Source organism: Lepidothrix coronata, unplaced genomic scaffold (genome assembly GCF_001604755.1).
Source record: "Lepidothrix coronata isolate B3197 unplaced genomic scaffold, Lepidothrix_coronata-1.0 Scaffold15, whole genome shotgun sequence".
In the NCBI taxonomy this organism is placed as follows: domain Eukaryota; kingdom Metazoa; phylum Chordata; class Aves; order Passeriformes; family Pipridae; genus Lepidothrix; species Lepidothrix coronata.
The window spans coordinates 3,293,880-3,311,844 of NW_016690195.1; the positions used below are offsets into that span (position 1 = coordinate 3,293,880).

A 17,965-nucleotide genomic window follows, 5' to 3' on the forward strand; every position below is an offset into this window, starting at 1 on the left:
AGATGATGAGTAAATGATATCCATTGAAATCACAGTTGATTCAGCCTTTTTACATCTTTCACGATACAAACCTTTCCAAGCATCCACGTGATGAGCATCAGCAAACTGTTCAGTTTCCCTCAGCTTCAGGTTCCACAGTCTTCTCTCTGACAGAGCCTGAGTGTTGTTATTGGCATCTCTGCACAGACTCACTGCCAGAGCAGGGTCAGGGTTTCCCGAGGACAAAATCACACTGCTTAGCACTCACTTCGGGGGCTTCTGCCCCCAAAGGCAGAAGCCTTTCAGACCCCAGCCAAATCCCAGCCAGCTGGTATGGCTCTTGTGTTTGGTCAGAAATATTGTCTTTTAATGACCTGGTTTTGAATCAGTGGCAAAGGAAAATGGAGACTAATCCTGCTTGCTCACTGGCATGTATATCAGCACACAGGTAGAAGGCTTTGCTGAAAATGGCAGCAGGAACAGCATCACAGGTGGAATTGATGCTTTTTTTGGGAAGAAAGAGGAATTTTTATTGGGCCTCTGTAATACTATAATTAAGAAAATAATCAGAGGAGGTCAAAATCTTTTCCTTCACTCCTGCCCTCATCTTCTGGGTTTTCTTGAGGGCTATTGGTCATCATTTTCTTGTTAATTTTTTACAGAAAGACTTCCTGTTATTTCTTAACTCAAAGACACCTGTCCCCCACCCATTGTAGCATGGCTATTTCTAAAATTTTTTAATGAATTGATCTAATAATTCTACCATATAAGAATTGCATGACTTTCCCTGTACTTATTTTAATTTCCTATTTGTGAGGAAAGCACCAACCTTTACTGCAATTGAATAACCACAATTAACATTTCTTTACTGAAATTGCATAGTGTACTGGCAGACAAGATTGTTCTCTAAGAATTAGCACATATCACGCTTATATAATTTTTTAGTTGAATAGTTTTTAAACGGAGAAATTTTTCCCCAAAGAAATAGTCTGCAATCTATTTTATAAATTCATACACCCACATCTTAGTTGATGAAATCACTTCCTATTTCTCATAGGGGACACAGAGGAACTAGAAAACATACAAACAAATACAGCAGGAGCAATCAGAATATGGAATGGTTTGCATATTCAAAGGAACAAAACAATGTTATTTCAGCTCAAAAAAAAAAAATAGATGACTATAGGAAAATACAGAATGCTGATTCAAGTTTTCAGAATACAAAGGCTTAGAGGGCATTGTCTGAAATAATCTAATAGAAATAAAATATAGAAAAGTTGATTTCACACAATGCATAGTTGAACTGCAGAATTTATTGACATAACATATTACAGAGGCCAAGAAAATACTGTGACTCAAAAAGAAATTATATGAATTTGTGGAGAATAAGTAGGTTACTTACTTATGGTAAAAAGCTTAGGAGAAGTCTCAGTTGCCAGGATCCCTGCCTGCTAAAAGCTAGAAGGGTGCAACACAGAAATCTTTTTTCATACAGTTCTTGTAAGCACATTCTTTCCACTGAAGAAGGACCTTCCACTATCCCCTGGTGGGTAGACAAATGTTAGACAGTCTTACAAACAACAGCAGTTCTCCTAATTCAAATGATTTCTAACATTTCCTTAAATTGAAACCTTTTTATTTTTGTCAAAAATGCTCTTAGCGCTTGCTCTTCCAGTTTTTTATTGGGAAAAGGAGACTACAGATCCTTCTGTGCCAGTTACCCAGACAGAGCATTAGTACTGCTTTGTCCTGGGCTTCTTCAGGTTTATTTCCAGTTTTTACTTGTATTTGTGTGTGTGTGTTTCAGAATAAATTGTGCTGTGCCAGGAATAAAAAAAATCTTGCACATGATTGAAATTGTGATGATAATTAAAGTTTCTACCTTCTAGTCTAACCTTCGAGTTACCTATTTTTAGATGGCCAGAAAATTAGAATCGACGCACCATCTTGGTGAAGAACAGGAGTTTTTCACGTTTAAAACAAGCAAATGAATAATTAGAATTAGAATAATTAGAATTAGAATAATTAGAATTAGAATTCACATACCAGTGCTTAATTCTAATCTCAGCAATCAAATGCTGTTTAAAAGATGCCACAGAAGACTGAAGTAAAATTAAGGTAAACACAAACTGATGTATATACTCATCCTACATTTTGGCTCTAATTGTGGTTGTGCAACCTACTTTCTCCAACTAAGCTCTAGTTATTTTGGCAGGTGTACTCTTACAGAGCATTTAATAGTTTGCTTGTTTTTAATGGCGCACTATATGTGTGAAGCTGCCTGTTCTCCTGATAATCCTTGCTAAGACCTCAAAGAAAATCCTACATCCATTTAATATTATTGCTATTATTAATTTTTCTGTTATTCAAAGACTCTAGGGAGTGATGGTGCCATTATATGAAAACTTGAAAGATGAACAGTGTGAATCCAGTGTCTATATGGAATTAATACATATAGATATGAAGTATATGAAAATATTTCCTAAAAACAGTGTTGTGGAGATGTATTTCAGCATTTCATTTTATATTGCATTAAAGATCTAGCTGAAAATAGTTGGTACAAACTAACACATTTGCAATAATGTAACATGAATAATTAACCTTATATACTGATATTAATGATTCATTGTCTAGGATGAAATCTGTACATATTTATGTGTTATTGTCTAAGGATAGTTTTAACTTACAGGAAGACAAATATACATTTCTTTTTTTTTTTCCCCAGGATCCAAAAGAATCAGCGACAGTGAAGTCTCTGATTATGACTGTGATGATGGAATTGGTGTTGTTTCAGGTATTACTGTCTAAATTTACCTATGTTCAGTAGAAATATAACTTATTTATAATTTATTATGAATTTTATGTTTTTCTAGTGAATAATAAGTAGGACCTAAATGTATATTTTTTCAAGAGACAAAAATAAGTATTATGGGTAATATATATTAACCTCAAAAATTACTAACAGAGGGGAAAAAATCAGTGCGAATTTCCTTGTTGCTTTTATAAAATGAAAAAAATAGCATAAAAGTACTGTTTTTATTAAATGCCTAGAAATGGTCATTTGATTAATAGGCACTAAGGCTTTCAGATTGCCTGTCCTCCCAAAAATAAGGGCTCCCATATTGCTGTTGATGAGCTAAATTAGAAATGTATCAACTTAACTTTGGAGCGTAATAATAATGGTAGGGAAAAAGGGGGATTGATGGATATATTTCTAGAGTGCCTACTGTGGCATCATTTTAAAGCTGTTATCTTTTTCTTATCCTGGAAAAAGGTACTGAGTTTTGCCAAGTGCTTGAACATTAGAGAGATTCTTTTGAAACATCTAGATTTAAAATTTTATGATTTGATAAACTCATATTTTGACAACTTGTAAAATTATGGTCTTTACAGTTCAGTGAATAAGTCTACTTCCCTTACCTGAGTTTCTGATGTACCTTTAGGATCTTTTAGCTTTTGAATTTTTACTGACAACTCTACACCTTAGTTGCATTTTAATTCAGCCTGTCCGTATGGTAGGAAAGTTTGATGATCTTTTTGGTTTTGAAATATTAATTTATTGCCTTTCTTTTTTTGTGCTGCTGTCTCTGTGTTTGCAAGTCTTTTGGTTTATCCTTCTCTTATCGCCCACTCTCCTTATCATCCCTCTCTCATTTAAGGTTCCTCTACTCATTTGCAGACTCATCACAATCTTAGTTTAAATATATGCCTTCTTTGCATGAAGCCATTTGTCTCTCTTTGTTTCTTTCTTTCTTATTTACCCCAGTTCTTTCATTTTGTATTTTCAGGTCTTATTTAACATGACACTTCACTTTGCTCTTTTTCTGTCTGCCATATAAATACTGTATTACATGAAGTATGTTTGCTAAGATCCGTTGAGTACTCTCAGTGATCCTTTCTGTAAAATTAATGCATATTCCAAGTATTGCACCTGTGAATTAAACTCTAGAAATCTTGAAGAAGAACAGGAATTCTGTTTTGACTCCTCTTTAATTTACTTTTATTCATAATGGTTGACTAGATGTCCTTTAAAGTTCCCTTCCAATTCAAACCATTTTAATATTTAATCATCTCTTGGAAAAATTATTCACAGAAACCATCCCTTCTTGTGGCTTGGATCAGCCTGCTTAGAAAAATGAAATAAATATCAGTCTCTTGTTTCTGTCAACAGGAAAGGCTTTTAAGAAACCAATGATAAATAGATTGAAACACTTCTGTGTCTTTTTTTCTGGCTACATGTGTATTCTACACCAGCAACTGTCACAAAGGGTTTTGTGATATTACGTATTTAAAAAGAAATTTTTAGAAGAATTTAAAATAACTGTCTTCACATATAATGTACATTCATCATAGGATCAGAAAGACTAGAACAGATCTATTATATTTCATCTTTGCTGGATTTAATCAGCACAGGATAGCAGAAGGAGCAGCATTAACAGTTCTGTGTTTGTCTTTAGATTGCTTATGCATAGCCCTCAAACCATTTAAAGCATTAGTTTTGGTCTCCTGAATAATAAACTTTGGCCCTCAAAGTTGTCTGTCACCAGCAGCTCTGTGTGGGTGTACATCAGCATTTCCACATGCCCTCTTACGTGCTTAATGATAAAAGCAATACAATATTTTTATATTGATTTTTGAAAAATTCCAGAGCACTTTACAAAACATTATTTAGGTTACAACACTAAATACAGTTCAGAAAAAAACAGGGTGGCTTTTTGAGTGGTTTTTTTTTCTTTCTAGTGTCCAAAATTGAACATTGGGCATTATAGTTAACAAGTTCAATGAATATGGACTATAATTTCTAAATAGTTTTCTTCCCAGATACTTCATAGTTTTATGTTGAACCTGCTGTAACCTACTGAGTACAAGAAACCCACTGAGTCTGACTTTATGAACAGAGACACGTATTGTCAAGGCCATTTAATCATAAAATTCTCATCATTCTTGTAAGGCTAAAATATTGAGATATTAATGTTTAAAATTCAGTTCTACACCAATATCTCATCAGCATTACAGTGTATTATGAAATGCTATTAATCTGAGATGTTTCAACAAATGAATTATGGGAGAATGTAAAGCAGTGAATTCTGTATAAACTGCATTGCAAGTCTCTGTAGAGAAGAGCTTTGCCAAGTAAAAGAATGCAGTCCACAGCCTTGAGACGAAATACATTTATAGTGATGTTTTTGTCATTATGCAAAAGATAGCAGTATGTTTCAGGAGCAAATAAGAATACAGATAAGATATTTATTCAGAGGATAGTTAGAACCAAGTAAATTAAAAAAAAACAGTAACAATCACTAAAGAAATTATTATTTTTGTGTTTGAAGAAGAATGAAAAGCAATTATCCATTTTTGCTTCGCTTCTCAAAACACCTGAGGAGTCCTTTTTTTCAAAAGAATTCTTTCACTGTCAAGTTGCAGCCCTCCCTGCAGAGGAAACAAAAATCCTTTTCTCTACTTGCTAATAGTGTGAGCTGAATTTTTATACTTGAATCTTGTTGATAATTGCTTCTCAAAGCAGATACAGAACACACAAACACTTTGGTTATAGCTTGGGATCAACTGCCTATAGAAAGACAGCGTTAGGACATAGAGTCTGTGACTTCTATCCTTACTAAAACATGGATTTCATTGTAGATCACTAGCTAGCCTTAAATGAGAGCCTGCAGTGACCCAAAAGCCCAGTAACTACAGACATAAACACTCACAACCTTCTTCTTTTATTATATGTTAATACCCAATGTCCTGCTCTAAAATCTGTTCTTTCCAGGTTCTCCCTTGAGTTAAAAACAATAGTCCATGTGTCTCAAAAATCACCCCCAAATTGGAAGAGAAATTCAAGCCATGTTAAAATGGCTGACCCTCTAGGTCAATAGATCTTTAATCATTTTCCTTACTTTTAAATAAATTATGTATACGTTACTTTTATGCTTAGAGTTCTTAACACATTTTTATAATTCAGACCTGCAGTTTTAATTTTATCTGTTTTAAGAGAGAATATTAATATATTTGACTCAAAGTTTTTATCTACACAGTATGGATTTACTATGCAAATATTATGCTATGAAGGGTACATGTTCAAGCTTCTCCTTGCATTTTTAGTTTCATTTCTTAATGTATACTTTTTATTTTTACGTTTGTTCTCTTACTATTTGAATTTTTAACTTAGCATTTTTACTATTAAAAAAAATCTTTAGTATCATTTCCTCAGCTGTCATCTTCCTCTTCAAACATCTAAATTCTCTCAATGTTTTTTTTAAAACTAGTTGAAACTAGTTTTAAATGATTTTTAAATATAAGCCTCATCACTCTACTATGAAAGTAAAAATGTAATTTAATCAAAGTTTTATTTTCAGTTTATTAGTAATTATCAGTAGCATTCTTTTGGAGTGAAGTTAAGCAAGTATGAGCTCAGCATGTTAGTTTTTATTCTATCACAGTCCTAATGCCTACAGAGCAACAAAGGCACATAATAGGCACCAGAAATGTGCAATGAAGCTGCATTCCTATCAGAGATGCTCCTGATGGATGCTTCTCACAGAAGGGCAAGGCTAGCTGGGGTGAATTACAATCGTGGTGATGAGCACTTCTGAGAAGGAAAGGCTACATGAAAAGGCTGATAAATTCTAATCAACAGTGTGAGGAGGGGGCTAATTTGACTTGCGGGACACATGAAAATATACACAGATGAGTACTTAACTGAGAAGAAACATCTGTATAGTAACTGGTAGTTTGGTTCCTTTTCCCCCCAGACTTTGCAAGTCTTGCTGGGTATAGGGACAGGACTGAAAACACAGTAAGCTCTAGTTTATTACTGTGTGGGAATGCTCTTCCATACACCTTAATGATCAAAAGAATTGTCTCAAGTGTGATGGACCTATAAATACCAGTGCTATAGAGCTAAAAATACCTCTAAGGAACTGAGTTACTACAGAGGAAGTAACCAGTTGTTCCTACTGTAATATTGTTCCTTTAACTACACATTCCTTTTTCCCACATTTGTAGAATAATATTATGATGCAAAAAATTCCCCAAAGTCATGAATAATGTATCTTCAACTTATAGACTATTCAGATATTAATAATTCAATTTATTTTATCAGTTACTGTCAGCACTTGTTTTAGAGGACATCCAAATTCTTCATTTAGATGTTCAAATCACCATAGAAGCTGAGTACATTTGTATAAAAGAACTGAACTCTCTCCAAAGTGCCCATGTGTGAAATCTTGCTATGTTAAGCATTTCTGGTAATACGATTATATAATTGCTTTTAATTAGTGCTTGTTCTAAGCCCAACCTCAGTGAGTGTTAAAAAGTTAAATATCTGATATAGAGAAAGCTTGATGCCTCAATCAAGTACAGATGCTAAAATGCAGAAAACACCACTTAGCATCAGTGTCAGAAACAAATCAATTGTGTTGCCTGTGGCAAACAAAAATTCTAATATTGTCTTTCTAGAACAATTTTCATACAAGGAGTTTCTTTCAAGTCAACAAAGCAGCAAGGCATCTAAATTAAAATCTTCATTATTACACTTCAGTTAATTTTTTAGGGTTATTTTAGGGCTGTTGATATGAACTTCATACTTGGAAGTTTGTAATTTTCTTCAATTTTGTACCTGAAAACTGCAGAATTTGGTAAGAATTCATTAATATGAGTATTTACAGAACATGTACCCTTTGTAGCATATTTGCATAGTAAAGCCATGCTGTGTGGGTAAATAATTTAAGTCAAATATATTAACAGTCTCCCCTAAAACAAATAAAATTAAAACTTCAGGTCCGAATAAGGTGTATGTAGCGTGCCTTGTAATATCCCTTTTTTGATGTGAATTGGTTTTTAATGAAAACTTCCCATGAAAAGAAAAAGGTGGTGGCATTGAGGATATCTTTGTCATGTGCCCATCTTTAGGTGCCCGCAGCTCAAGTTGTTTATCGCTGATTATCTCTATACTGATTATCAGGTTCTGTGTGCTCTCTATGTTGATTTAAGAGGCTTGCCGTAGTTATAAAGCCTTTGATTCTATGGTAATGACTCAATATTTATAGCTGCAAGCAGATTCCAATGTTTATCCTGTTTTTACTACTGCTATAAATAATTATCTGCTTTGCTCAATAGCAACTCGTTGGTCAAGCTGCATTTATGACCTGTTTTCTGTCTATAATTTCCTTCCACAAGAACATATTTTTACCTACTTTCACTAACCTTGTTTCCAGGACATGGAATAGTTTTGAAATTGAAGTTAAATCATACCTGCAGTACAGGCAGTTAAATCAGCTGCATAACTCTAGAAAACCAAAAGATGACTTTGGAATTATCTCATGTTAGTGGGTTGCCCTACTGAAACTGGTACTTTTGAATATATGACCTGTTGCCTAAAAAGAAGTTTATAAATATAGAAATTTTTGTTTTGAGTAAATGAGTCATGAATTTCAAAGTTTATTTTCTGGCAACAAAGCATAGAAAATAATCTGTTTCTTTGAACACAGCTAAACAGGTCTAGTTTTGTTGATGCAAAATTACTGGGAATACTGATAGTTTCTGCCTTTTGATATGTCATAAGGAAGCAGGACCAGTGATAGTTACCAGAAAGAAATGCCTATCTGTTTCCAGTTTAATGTAAACCCCAGTTTTGGTCAAGCTTAGACTTAGCAGTTAATTACATAATCATAAACTTTTTTTGCAACAGTACTGTGCAAGTGGTCAACTACAATAACAAGTTAGAGCTGGAGGAGGCTTTTTTTCTCAAAGGAATTAATTTGTTTCTATATACAGATTTGTTTCTTTATATAGATTTAATAAATACAATAATTTTGATTTACTAGTTCTCACTTCTAGGAATTTTTCAGACAAAGGAGGTTTTTGTGTTTTGTTAACTGATTACCTTGCCTTTCATTATGTTTATTCAGGTAGAATACCTTATGCTATTATCATTCCTCTTGTACTTCAATGTCTGTACATGCCAAATATTATATAAACTGTTGATTTTTTTCTCAAGGATTTTCTTATTTCTTCAGATTACTGCTCTTCGTTGTTTTCAATCTCCAAATGCAACAAATTCTCCCTTTGTATCCAGAATACAAAAAACCATCTCTGCTTTTTTTATATCAATTGATATGTGTTATTAGGATAATAAGACAATATTTCTGTCTGTGTACTTGTACTGTAAATCATGTTTTTCATTTCAGTATATAGAAGTTCTTAATAACTTGCTACTCACTTATGTGTGTGGTGGATTGACCCTGACTAGACTCCAGGTGCTCACCAAAGACACTCCATCACTCCCCTCCTGAGTCAAAAGTGTAACAGACTTGTGGGTTGAGATAAGGACAGGGAGAGATCCGTCACCAGTTACTGTCATGGGCAAAACAGACAACTTCAGGAAATTAATCTAGTTTATTACCAATCAAATCAGGGTAGGATAATGAGAAAATACCACCTCCCCCCTTAAATTTTAAAACACTTTCCTCCCACCCCTCCCTTCTCTCTGGGCTCAACTTTACTCCTGTTTCTCTACCTCTTCCCCCAGCAACACAGGAGGATGGAGAATGGGGGCTGCAGTCAGTCAAATCACACATCCTCCTCAGTGGGAGGACCCCTCACTCAATTCCTCTGCTCCAGTGGGGTGTTCCTATCATGGGAGACAGTTCTCAATGAAATTCTGATGTGAATCCTTCCCATGGGCTGCAGTTCTTCACGAATTGCTCCAGTGTGGGTCCCTCACATGGGATGCAGTCCTTCAGGAATGAACTGCTCCAGCATGGGTCACAAGTCCTGCCAGCAAACCTGCTCCAATGTGGGCTTCTCTTTCCACATCTTCACATGTCCTGCCAGGAGCCTGCTGCAGTGTGGACTCTCCAGTACTGTTACTTTAGCTATTTTTCTTTTGGTTAAAGAATTACGGAATTGCAGAATCTCTTGATTTCCAGACTGATTTGCAAAAACTTTATTTATTTGTCTTCTCTGCTTTACTGGTGAGTGAATAATAGCCTGTTTCAAACAGAGATAAAATTTCCCCGTCTCTCCTTTGGTGATTTCACCCAGAACTATGTTGCACTGTCCCCTATATGTTTTGTCAGTGCATATGCTAAGAAGTGAACTTCATACAGATAAAAATCTGTACTTCATTACTGACTCTCAACTGAGGCTGCACGTAACATCATTTGATTGCTGTTTAGTGAGAAGAGACTGTCTGATCCTCAACATCATTATCTTAATGTAATGTAACGGTGATGTCCCTTTTTTTCCCCCTATTTACACACATACCAGATACACACAAAGCAGTTTACACCTTAACATAGGAGGAAAAAGTCATTTATGAATTAGAGTGGTTCATATACATCCTTGGTCCTAAGGCCATGCAATAAATATGAATACTCAGTTGAAAGTATTGAACATTGGACTGAATTAATGAGGTTTTGCTTTGGACCTTACTGAACATTTACCAGGAAGAAAAATAACAAGTTATGGAGTAGAAGACCGAATACTATTGTAGTCTCAGAAGATTCTCATGGTAAAAGAATAACAGTGTTATGAGCCAGAATTTTTCCAGTTTCAGGTGGATCTCTCTAAATATTCTTTACTTGGTTACTGTCTTTAGAATAAAAGAAGACAGTTATATCAGTTGTCATAGGCACCAGGAACTCTCTGAAGACTTCTTTCTGCAAAACATTGTAATCAGGTTAAGAATTGCAAACCTTCAATTCCTTATCATCATGTTTTAATTTGATCTTCAAAAAAACTGTGGAAACTTATTTGAAATTGCTGTATATCTGGCATCTGTTTTCCAGAGACTGTGGCACCCTGGGACACTGAATTGAACTTTTTTGAATTAAATGCAGTCACTTCAATAAACCCAACTTTTAAAAGAATTCTTCTTAAAAACCTGTGTAAAATGTCCATCTGGAAGCCTTTGGAAGACTTCTGCTGAGACCATTTATGCCTTCTGTTATCCTAATTCAAGATTAGGTCCAGGATATTTGTATATTTGTGAAGGAAATATTGTGTTTTAATTCAGAATCATGGGTGAAATTTGATATCATCGAGTTCTTGTTACTTTAATCATTTCAGATATACAAATTTTTCTTAAACCCCATCTCTTTTTTTAACTTCATAGTAGTTTCCTACCACGAATTTTTAAACTGAACTTTGGGTTAATTTTTAATTGTGGACATTTTTGTCTGAGATACATTACACACAATAGTTGCAATATAATTTTAATTAAAAAAGTAATAATTTTGTTATTCAAAGAAAAAAATGTTTTATTAGTTTCATTATTAATGCATCATATCAACCACAAATAAATTTAAATTTGGGTATTTTTATTATTATAAATCCCTAGTTTGGTGCATATGTAATTAATTTCTATATTCTTAAAGTATAACTATAGGAACTGTATCGGTACTACAATAAATTGTAACGACAGGAGTCAACTTTAGGTATGTATGTTTTATTATAGAACACAAGAAGACATGATAACATTCTTGATCAAATTCCATCTTTTATTGTGTTTCTCACTACTCCAGTTACAGTAGGAAATTAAAAAGTGCAACTTCAGATTCACTGAATCTTTGCATTTCTTTTTAGATTATCGACATAATGGGCGAGATCTTCAAAGTTCAACATTATCAGTGCCAGAACAAGTTATGTCATCTAATCATTGTTCTCGATCAGGGTCCCCTCACCGTGGAGATAGTATAGGACGGACTAGGTCGTGGTCTCCCAGTGTCCCTCCCCCACAAAGGTAAACTCTTGTTTAACTATGCAGTTATATACATTTTAGTGGTATTGATCCTGTACCAATACTGGAAAGAATCTCCAGACTTTCAAAATGGCAAGGAACTGGTTAGATCTTAAAAAATTATATAAAGCCAATAATGTTTGTTCTTATGTTATACTGATGTGCCTAATTTATACCTAATTTTATCTTGTTTATAGTCTTTATTATTATTTTTATCATATGATTATATAATTCTATATTTTTATATATAAATACATATGATTATACAATTACTTATGCCTATTTTTGCCTAATTTTTCATCAAAAATCAGTGCAGTTCAATCTAAGGAAAGCAAAATATTCTCCATATTTTCATTTTCTAGAGCTATTTAGAAGGTGCCATATTTTATAGTATGTGATGGTTTGACATTCCCTTAACATTCATTTGACAATGGATGTTTTCAACTCTTTCAACCCTTCCCAGAGTCAAGGTTCTGGGAGAGCTGCACTTCCTGCCTGCAGTAGCTTTCTTTCTACTAGTTTTTTCATAGTTTTATCAAGCATCAAGAATAAGCTGGCACACATACAATTTTATGTTTTCATGTGTGCATGCATACTGTATGCATTTTGGGTCAAACTTTTACCCAAGCTAGTAATTAACACTTGTTTAACACTATTGAAAACACTTTTCATTTTTTTGTAGTTTTGTATTTCTCTAAGGGTTTGAAATGTTTCTTGCTTTTGAATTTCCTAAAGCTAAGTATTTAAATATACTTTTAAATTTATTGCAGCTGTTTCCTACAATGTCAGAATCAAATGCATTATTTATGTAGAAAAGAAGCATAATCCATGGGTTGCAGGAATGTCTTTTTAAAATCTATGGAAAATGCAGGGGTGCTCAGGAAAGCTATGAGCATTATCAATCACATATGCACCCTCTTTAACTGAGTTTGTTATACACATGCTGCTATACAGATGTCCTAATTGCAGTAAGCGTGCTGCACACCCAGACATTTCTCATTTAGTGACTGACACCTCTGCAGGCAGGAGCTCTTGGGCCATAGAAGTTATATCTTAGAAGCCACTTTTCAGTCCTCAGTCCTACTGAATTTTTTTAATAAACTCCACCGAAGGCCCATTGCATAGTAGCTGACAAGAAATTGATACTGGTCTTGTGGTGTTTTCAGCTAACACATTTAATTGACTCTTATTCTCCCTGTAGATCAGAATGGAGTTTAGACTGTGGGAGGCATGGAACAGCATTGACTTAAGCTTTTTCTAAACCTATGCATTTGAAAAAGCAAGATGAAGGTGACTATAGAAAGTAGTTATACTGAAATGGTGTGATAAATCCAGGATGTTTATTATTCTCTACCATCATCACCTGCAATTACAACTTTTCACCTGCGTACTTGTTATCGAGTTGCTCCGTCCGTGTTCTGTCAACTGCAAGAAAGTTCCAAAGGAGTTTCACATGTTGTGAAAGAAACTTTTCTTGTAAAACAAGGTTCATTAGAGGAAGTATGGCACTTTCTGTTAAATAGTAAATCTGGCTGACAAAGATATCCTCAGCAGAGTGAAACAGGATTGAAATAGTATTAACACTTTGAAATAGAAGAAATACAGTACTGTAAGATGTTAAAAATCAGCATGAAGTCAGAATCTGATAATACAGAAATTTCAAGAGAAAAATTTATTTAGAGAAATAAGCTCATAACATAATCTTATGGAAAGTGATTTTAGCAGAGAGGATGGTATTGAGTTTTCAGGACTAAGTCTTATAGTCAGAGTTTTGGCAGGAGTTTTGATTTACTGGCCAGAGAGCCCAGATCTTTGGGAAGTTTTACAAAGAAATGATAGCTTGGGAAAACTTAAATATTATGCAAAAAGAACACATAAGTAAGATAAATAGTTTTTTTGAAACCTGAAACAAAAGAGATACCCTGGGGAAAAAGGTCGGACAGAAACTAGAGTACAGTAGCCAGAGTAAACTTTATATTTGGTTTCATGAATGCTTTATAACGAATGAGGTGGAGCCGAAGGCAAAAGTTTATGTTTACTGCAACATCTTCATAGCACTTATATGCAGAAATAAACAACAGCATGGCAGCAGCAGTGAAGGATACATATACAGGTTAACTCTAATCAGGAATTGGTAAATGGCAAAGGATAAGGATAATGGTACCAAAAGGGCAGACAAAGTGACAAGAAAGGACACGGGATCTGAGTGATAAAAATCAACAGCAACAAAAAACAAATCAGAGGCTCACATTAGTGCAGATAGCAGTAAAAGACAGGAGACAGAAGAATTTATTGGTCTAAAACTTGAATTTGTGTGGAGGGAAGCATGCAATCTGTCATTTTCAAATCTATACAAAACAATTATGTTTTAATTATCTAATAATTATTACAGTTAACTTGTCTTCTATCTTCCTATTCTTGTGGATTTTTTTACAGAGCAGAAAAAGTGAAGTTAGTGTGTATCAGTAGGTATCAATAGTTGAACTGAGTAAAGCAATCGATGGGCAAAGCTTTGGTCTCAAATAGTACAAAACTGCAAAGTTTATTGGTGCTATTTAACAAAGCCTGCACTATGGGCAGGCTCTAATTTACTCTAATTTACTCTAATTTAAACAGTTCTGTCTCTTTCAGATTCTTTATGAGATTATAGAATAAATTTTTCCAGGACAAAACAAGCAGCTATTTTTAATTCAGATGACAATGATTTCAGCAGGTTGAACTCCACTGTAACAGCCAGAAGTCCCCATTGTAACTTACTACATTTTACATCTTTATGGTATAGCCAAAATCAAGAACTCATGAAAAATTTTTTAGAGTGCATGTTTCAGCTAGAAGGAAATTCTCCTTGATGGTACTAGTCTGGAAAGAGTAATGAAATTTTGTCTGAAATTAACCTTTCTAATTAAAAAAAAGTTTTCCTCCCATTTCCAAAACAAACAAATATTGAAACAAAGGAAGAAAACTCTATCCCTATCACGGACTTGGCACCTTTTTCTAAATGAGCAAATTTTTTTGAGTTCTAACATTATTTCAGAGTAAATGTATGCAAAAGCTATGTCAGCTAGCAGATCTCATTAGAAACATGTTTGCTAATACTTGTCTGTACAATCCAGTGAGGGTATAGAGTGCGGGCACACTCAAACCTCAGAATCTGATATCTTTTATCCTTAGTCGGAATGTGGATCAGGGACCCCGAGGGACTCGATCCACCGCTGCGCATTACAACACCCTGAACCGCATGGACAGGCACCGAGTCATAGATGACCACTACTCCCGGGACAGAGAGAGGTAAATATCGGCCTGCAATTAGGAACACGGGAGTTACTCCTGCATGGTAGCTTGATAAAGGAAATAGCAAATTTACTTACCTAATCCCAGAGATTAGCATTTCCCTTTTCGTTTATCCACTGGTTACATGACATACATTAAAAGATCCAAAGTGCACGTAAGGCTGACAACACTGTCAAGTGAGTCTATCTTTGCCAGCAGGGAATTTGAAAAAAAATATATGAGAAAATGTACAGTCTAAAAGACAAATAGTTAATTGTCCTTTTTTATAAAAATATTTTTATGTATTAACAAATTCTTTGTGCTGAATATCTTTTTAAGAGATCGAGCAGTAGACTTGATGATTTTTGCTGCTGAATAAAGAGGTACAAAACCAGATAATTTTAGCTCCATATTAATGTAATGCTCCTATTGGATACAGTGCAGTTCACAGGTGTAACAAGAGTGTATTCTAGTACTGTGTTCTGTGTTTGGCTTTGCTCAAACTTCCGAGCAACTTTATTAAAAAAGAAAAAAAAAAGGTTAGGGCAACATGTATGAAGTCAGGGTCTTTGTGTTTAGAGGCACCTCTGACTGTGACTAACATTACTAATGTTTTGCCTGATGGAACTTTCCAAAGGGTGAGAGAGTGAGCAGAGCTTTCTCAAGCTCTATGAATTTTAATGCTGTAAAAAAAAACATTTCACCAATAACTGAATAATGTATTTAATTTTGCTGAATTAATTGTGGCAATGACTTTGTAACATTTAAAAAATTATTGGTCTTTTCCACCTCATTGTCTTCAGGTCAGAAAATCAAAACAGAAAGCATTTACTACCTTTAATTTTTAAAATCTTCCAGCTTCTTATACACCAAGTTGAAAACCTGCATTTTATAATGAGAGAAATGATTGCCAGATATTGTCTTATTTCACAGTTGCATATAGCAAGGAGTAATGTAGATATATTTTGTAATCTTGAGTGGTATATGACTAATATTTGGAGTTAATACTTTTACAGATTCACATTAGAGGTTATTCCTCAAGTGACATCAAAGCACATAGTTGGGGTACCCAACTGTAATACAAAGAATTTCAGTGCCTTTTAGTGAGCTATATTGAACAGAAAAGGTTAATATTTCTTAAAAGAACAGTGATGTGGTGGTCAATGATTATATGCAATGCAAGACAATATTCTTCAGAAGATTCTAATATTTTTCTTATTTCAGAAGAAAAAAAATAATTAATTATTTCTATTTTGATAAGTTTAAAAAAAGAGTACCAAAAGGAATTAAAAAAAAATCTATTTCAGTTATTTTTAATTTAATTTGTCCAAAAAAAAAAGTCAAATGAGCAAAAAATAAATATATTGAAAAAACGGTCAAGTATTTACAATCCAGGATACTGACTGTATTCCTTACAAGTATGGTAGATCATAAATGAACTTCTTTTTTGCAATATATTATTTAATATTTCTATTTAACTTATGGAAAGTACAACCTATTTAGTTAAGTCATGAGACTGTCTGATTTTCACACAGAAGGCAATAAATAACTTGAAGATTCTGAGCTGTTTCCTTAAAAGAAAATTACAGAATGCATTTGGGATATAATATTATGTTGATTGTTAGAGCACTCATCCTTGAAATAGTATCTAAACTTGTCCTCAGAGCCTGCATATGTCTTATGGAATGCTGCTGGGTTTGTTCACTGTGCCAGTTCTCTTGCTACCTCACAGATGAATGCATAGCAGTGAAAGTTTGCTTGAAGTACAGCACCACAGTATTTCCCCATCATTTCAATCAAATCATCCCTATTGGACTGACCTGATTTAGAGAAAAAGAATTCGTTTTTCTAGAATATGTTAGAAAAACAGTGTCAGGAATTTGCTGGTGATGAGATTATTGAATTTTCACATGACCATTCTAGATTAATAGGTATTTGCTTGTTAGGTGTGCTCTGATTCTCTGAACACGTTTATATGTTGTCTGTGTTTTCCAAAACACACAGAGAAGTTCTCCTCTTCATACATGGTGAGTTGTTGCCTGTGTAATCAAATTGCTGACTAGTTATAACTCTTTGCAACATACAGTCTCTGAAATGTATTGGTTTTAGGTAAGGCTGAAGAGAACAGGAAGACTGTTCCCAAACTTTATCATGCTTTATATTCATTAGTTTGACATGGTTTTAGGAATGGAAAAATTACTAGACTTAAAATTTTTTTAGAGAATATTTGTGATACTGACTCTGTTACATAATAAAAACCCAGTGGTGTCCAGAAAGTAGCTCTTTAATGGTGCTGATCCTGAAAACTCCTGGGACTGCAGGCAGTTTGGAGAATTGGAAAAACTGAACTTTATAAACTGAGGTTTATAATCTCTCTACATGTCATCCACATTTGACTCTGAAAACAAATCACATTTTGCTTTCCCACAGCTCTGATGGTTTTCCTCTTTCCACGGTCCATTTGGCCCCTGAAGCTCTTTACAAAAAGGGGATTTTGAAAAAGTCCCTTCTTATAGATATGCTCAGTTGCTTACTTAAAGTATGAGTAAGAAAATTCTTCTCTTCCTTTCTACATAATTCAACATAGAGTTCTCTAAGGTATATGGCACTAAGGAATTAGTTGAAACCACATACAAAATGCTTAATGACCTCAAGAGTAATAAATGTCAATATTACTTCAAAACTGAATGCATAGTTAAAACAGAAAATAAAATAAAAATAACAGAAATTAAAAGCTCTGAAAGACACAATTTTTAAAATTTATGTGGAGACAATTTCAATTTCGGACACAAACCTTTAAATATGTCAAATGTGGCTATTAAATCATATACTTATTTTTGTTGGCAAGGTAATTTTACAATTCAAATTTGTATCTGTTGCTATATCATGAAAAATTGCAGAATTGTACTGTGTATACTGCTAACTCAAAGTGAGAAATCATGTTCATTTGTTCCCTGGATATTTAGTATAGAC

At 34.0% G+C, this 17,965-nt stretch overlaps 1 protein-coding gene across 42 annotated transcripts in view; it reads left to right on the plus strand.

Annotated features, from left to right (window-relative positions):
- Positions 1 to 17,965, plus strand: part of RIMS2 (regulating synaptic membrane exocytosis 2) — a 448,944-nt gene that overhangs the window by 270,333 nt on the left and 160,646 nt on the right. For 40 of the 42 annotated variants that reach the window (XM_017806448.1, XM_017806450.1, XM_017806455.1 and 37 more), the window contains 3 exons: positions 2,705 to 2,773; positions 11,569 to 11,725; positions 14,894 to 15,010. In XM_017806448.1, coding sequence (XP_017661937.1) covers positions 2,705 to 2,773; positions 11,569 to 11,725; positions 14,894 to 15,010 — 343 coding nt within the window. The remainder of the gene's footprint in view (positions 1 to 2,704; positions 2,774 to 11,568; positions 11,726 to 14,893; positions 15,011 to 17,965) is intronic. The other 2 variants (XM_017806460.1, XM_017806463.1) reach the window with 1 other exon arrangement.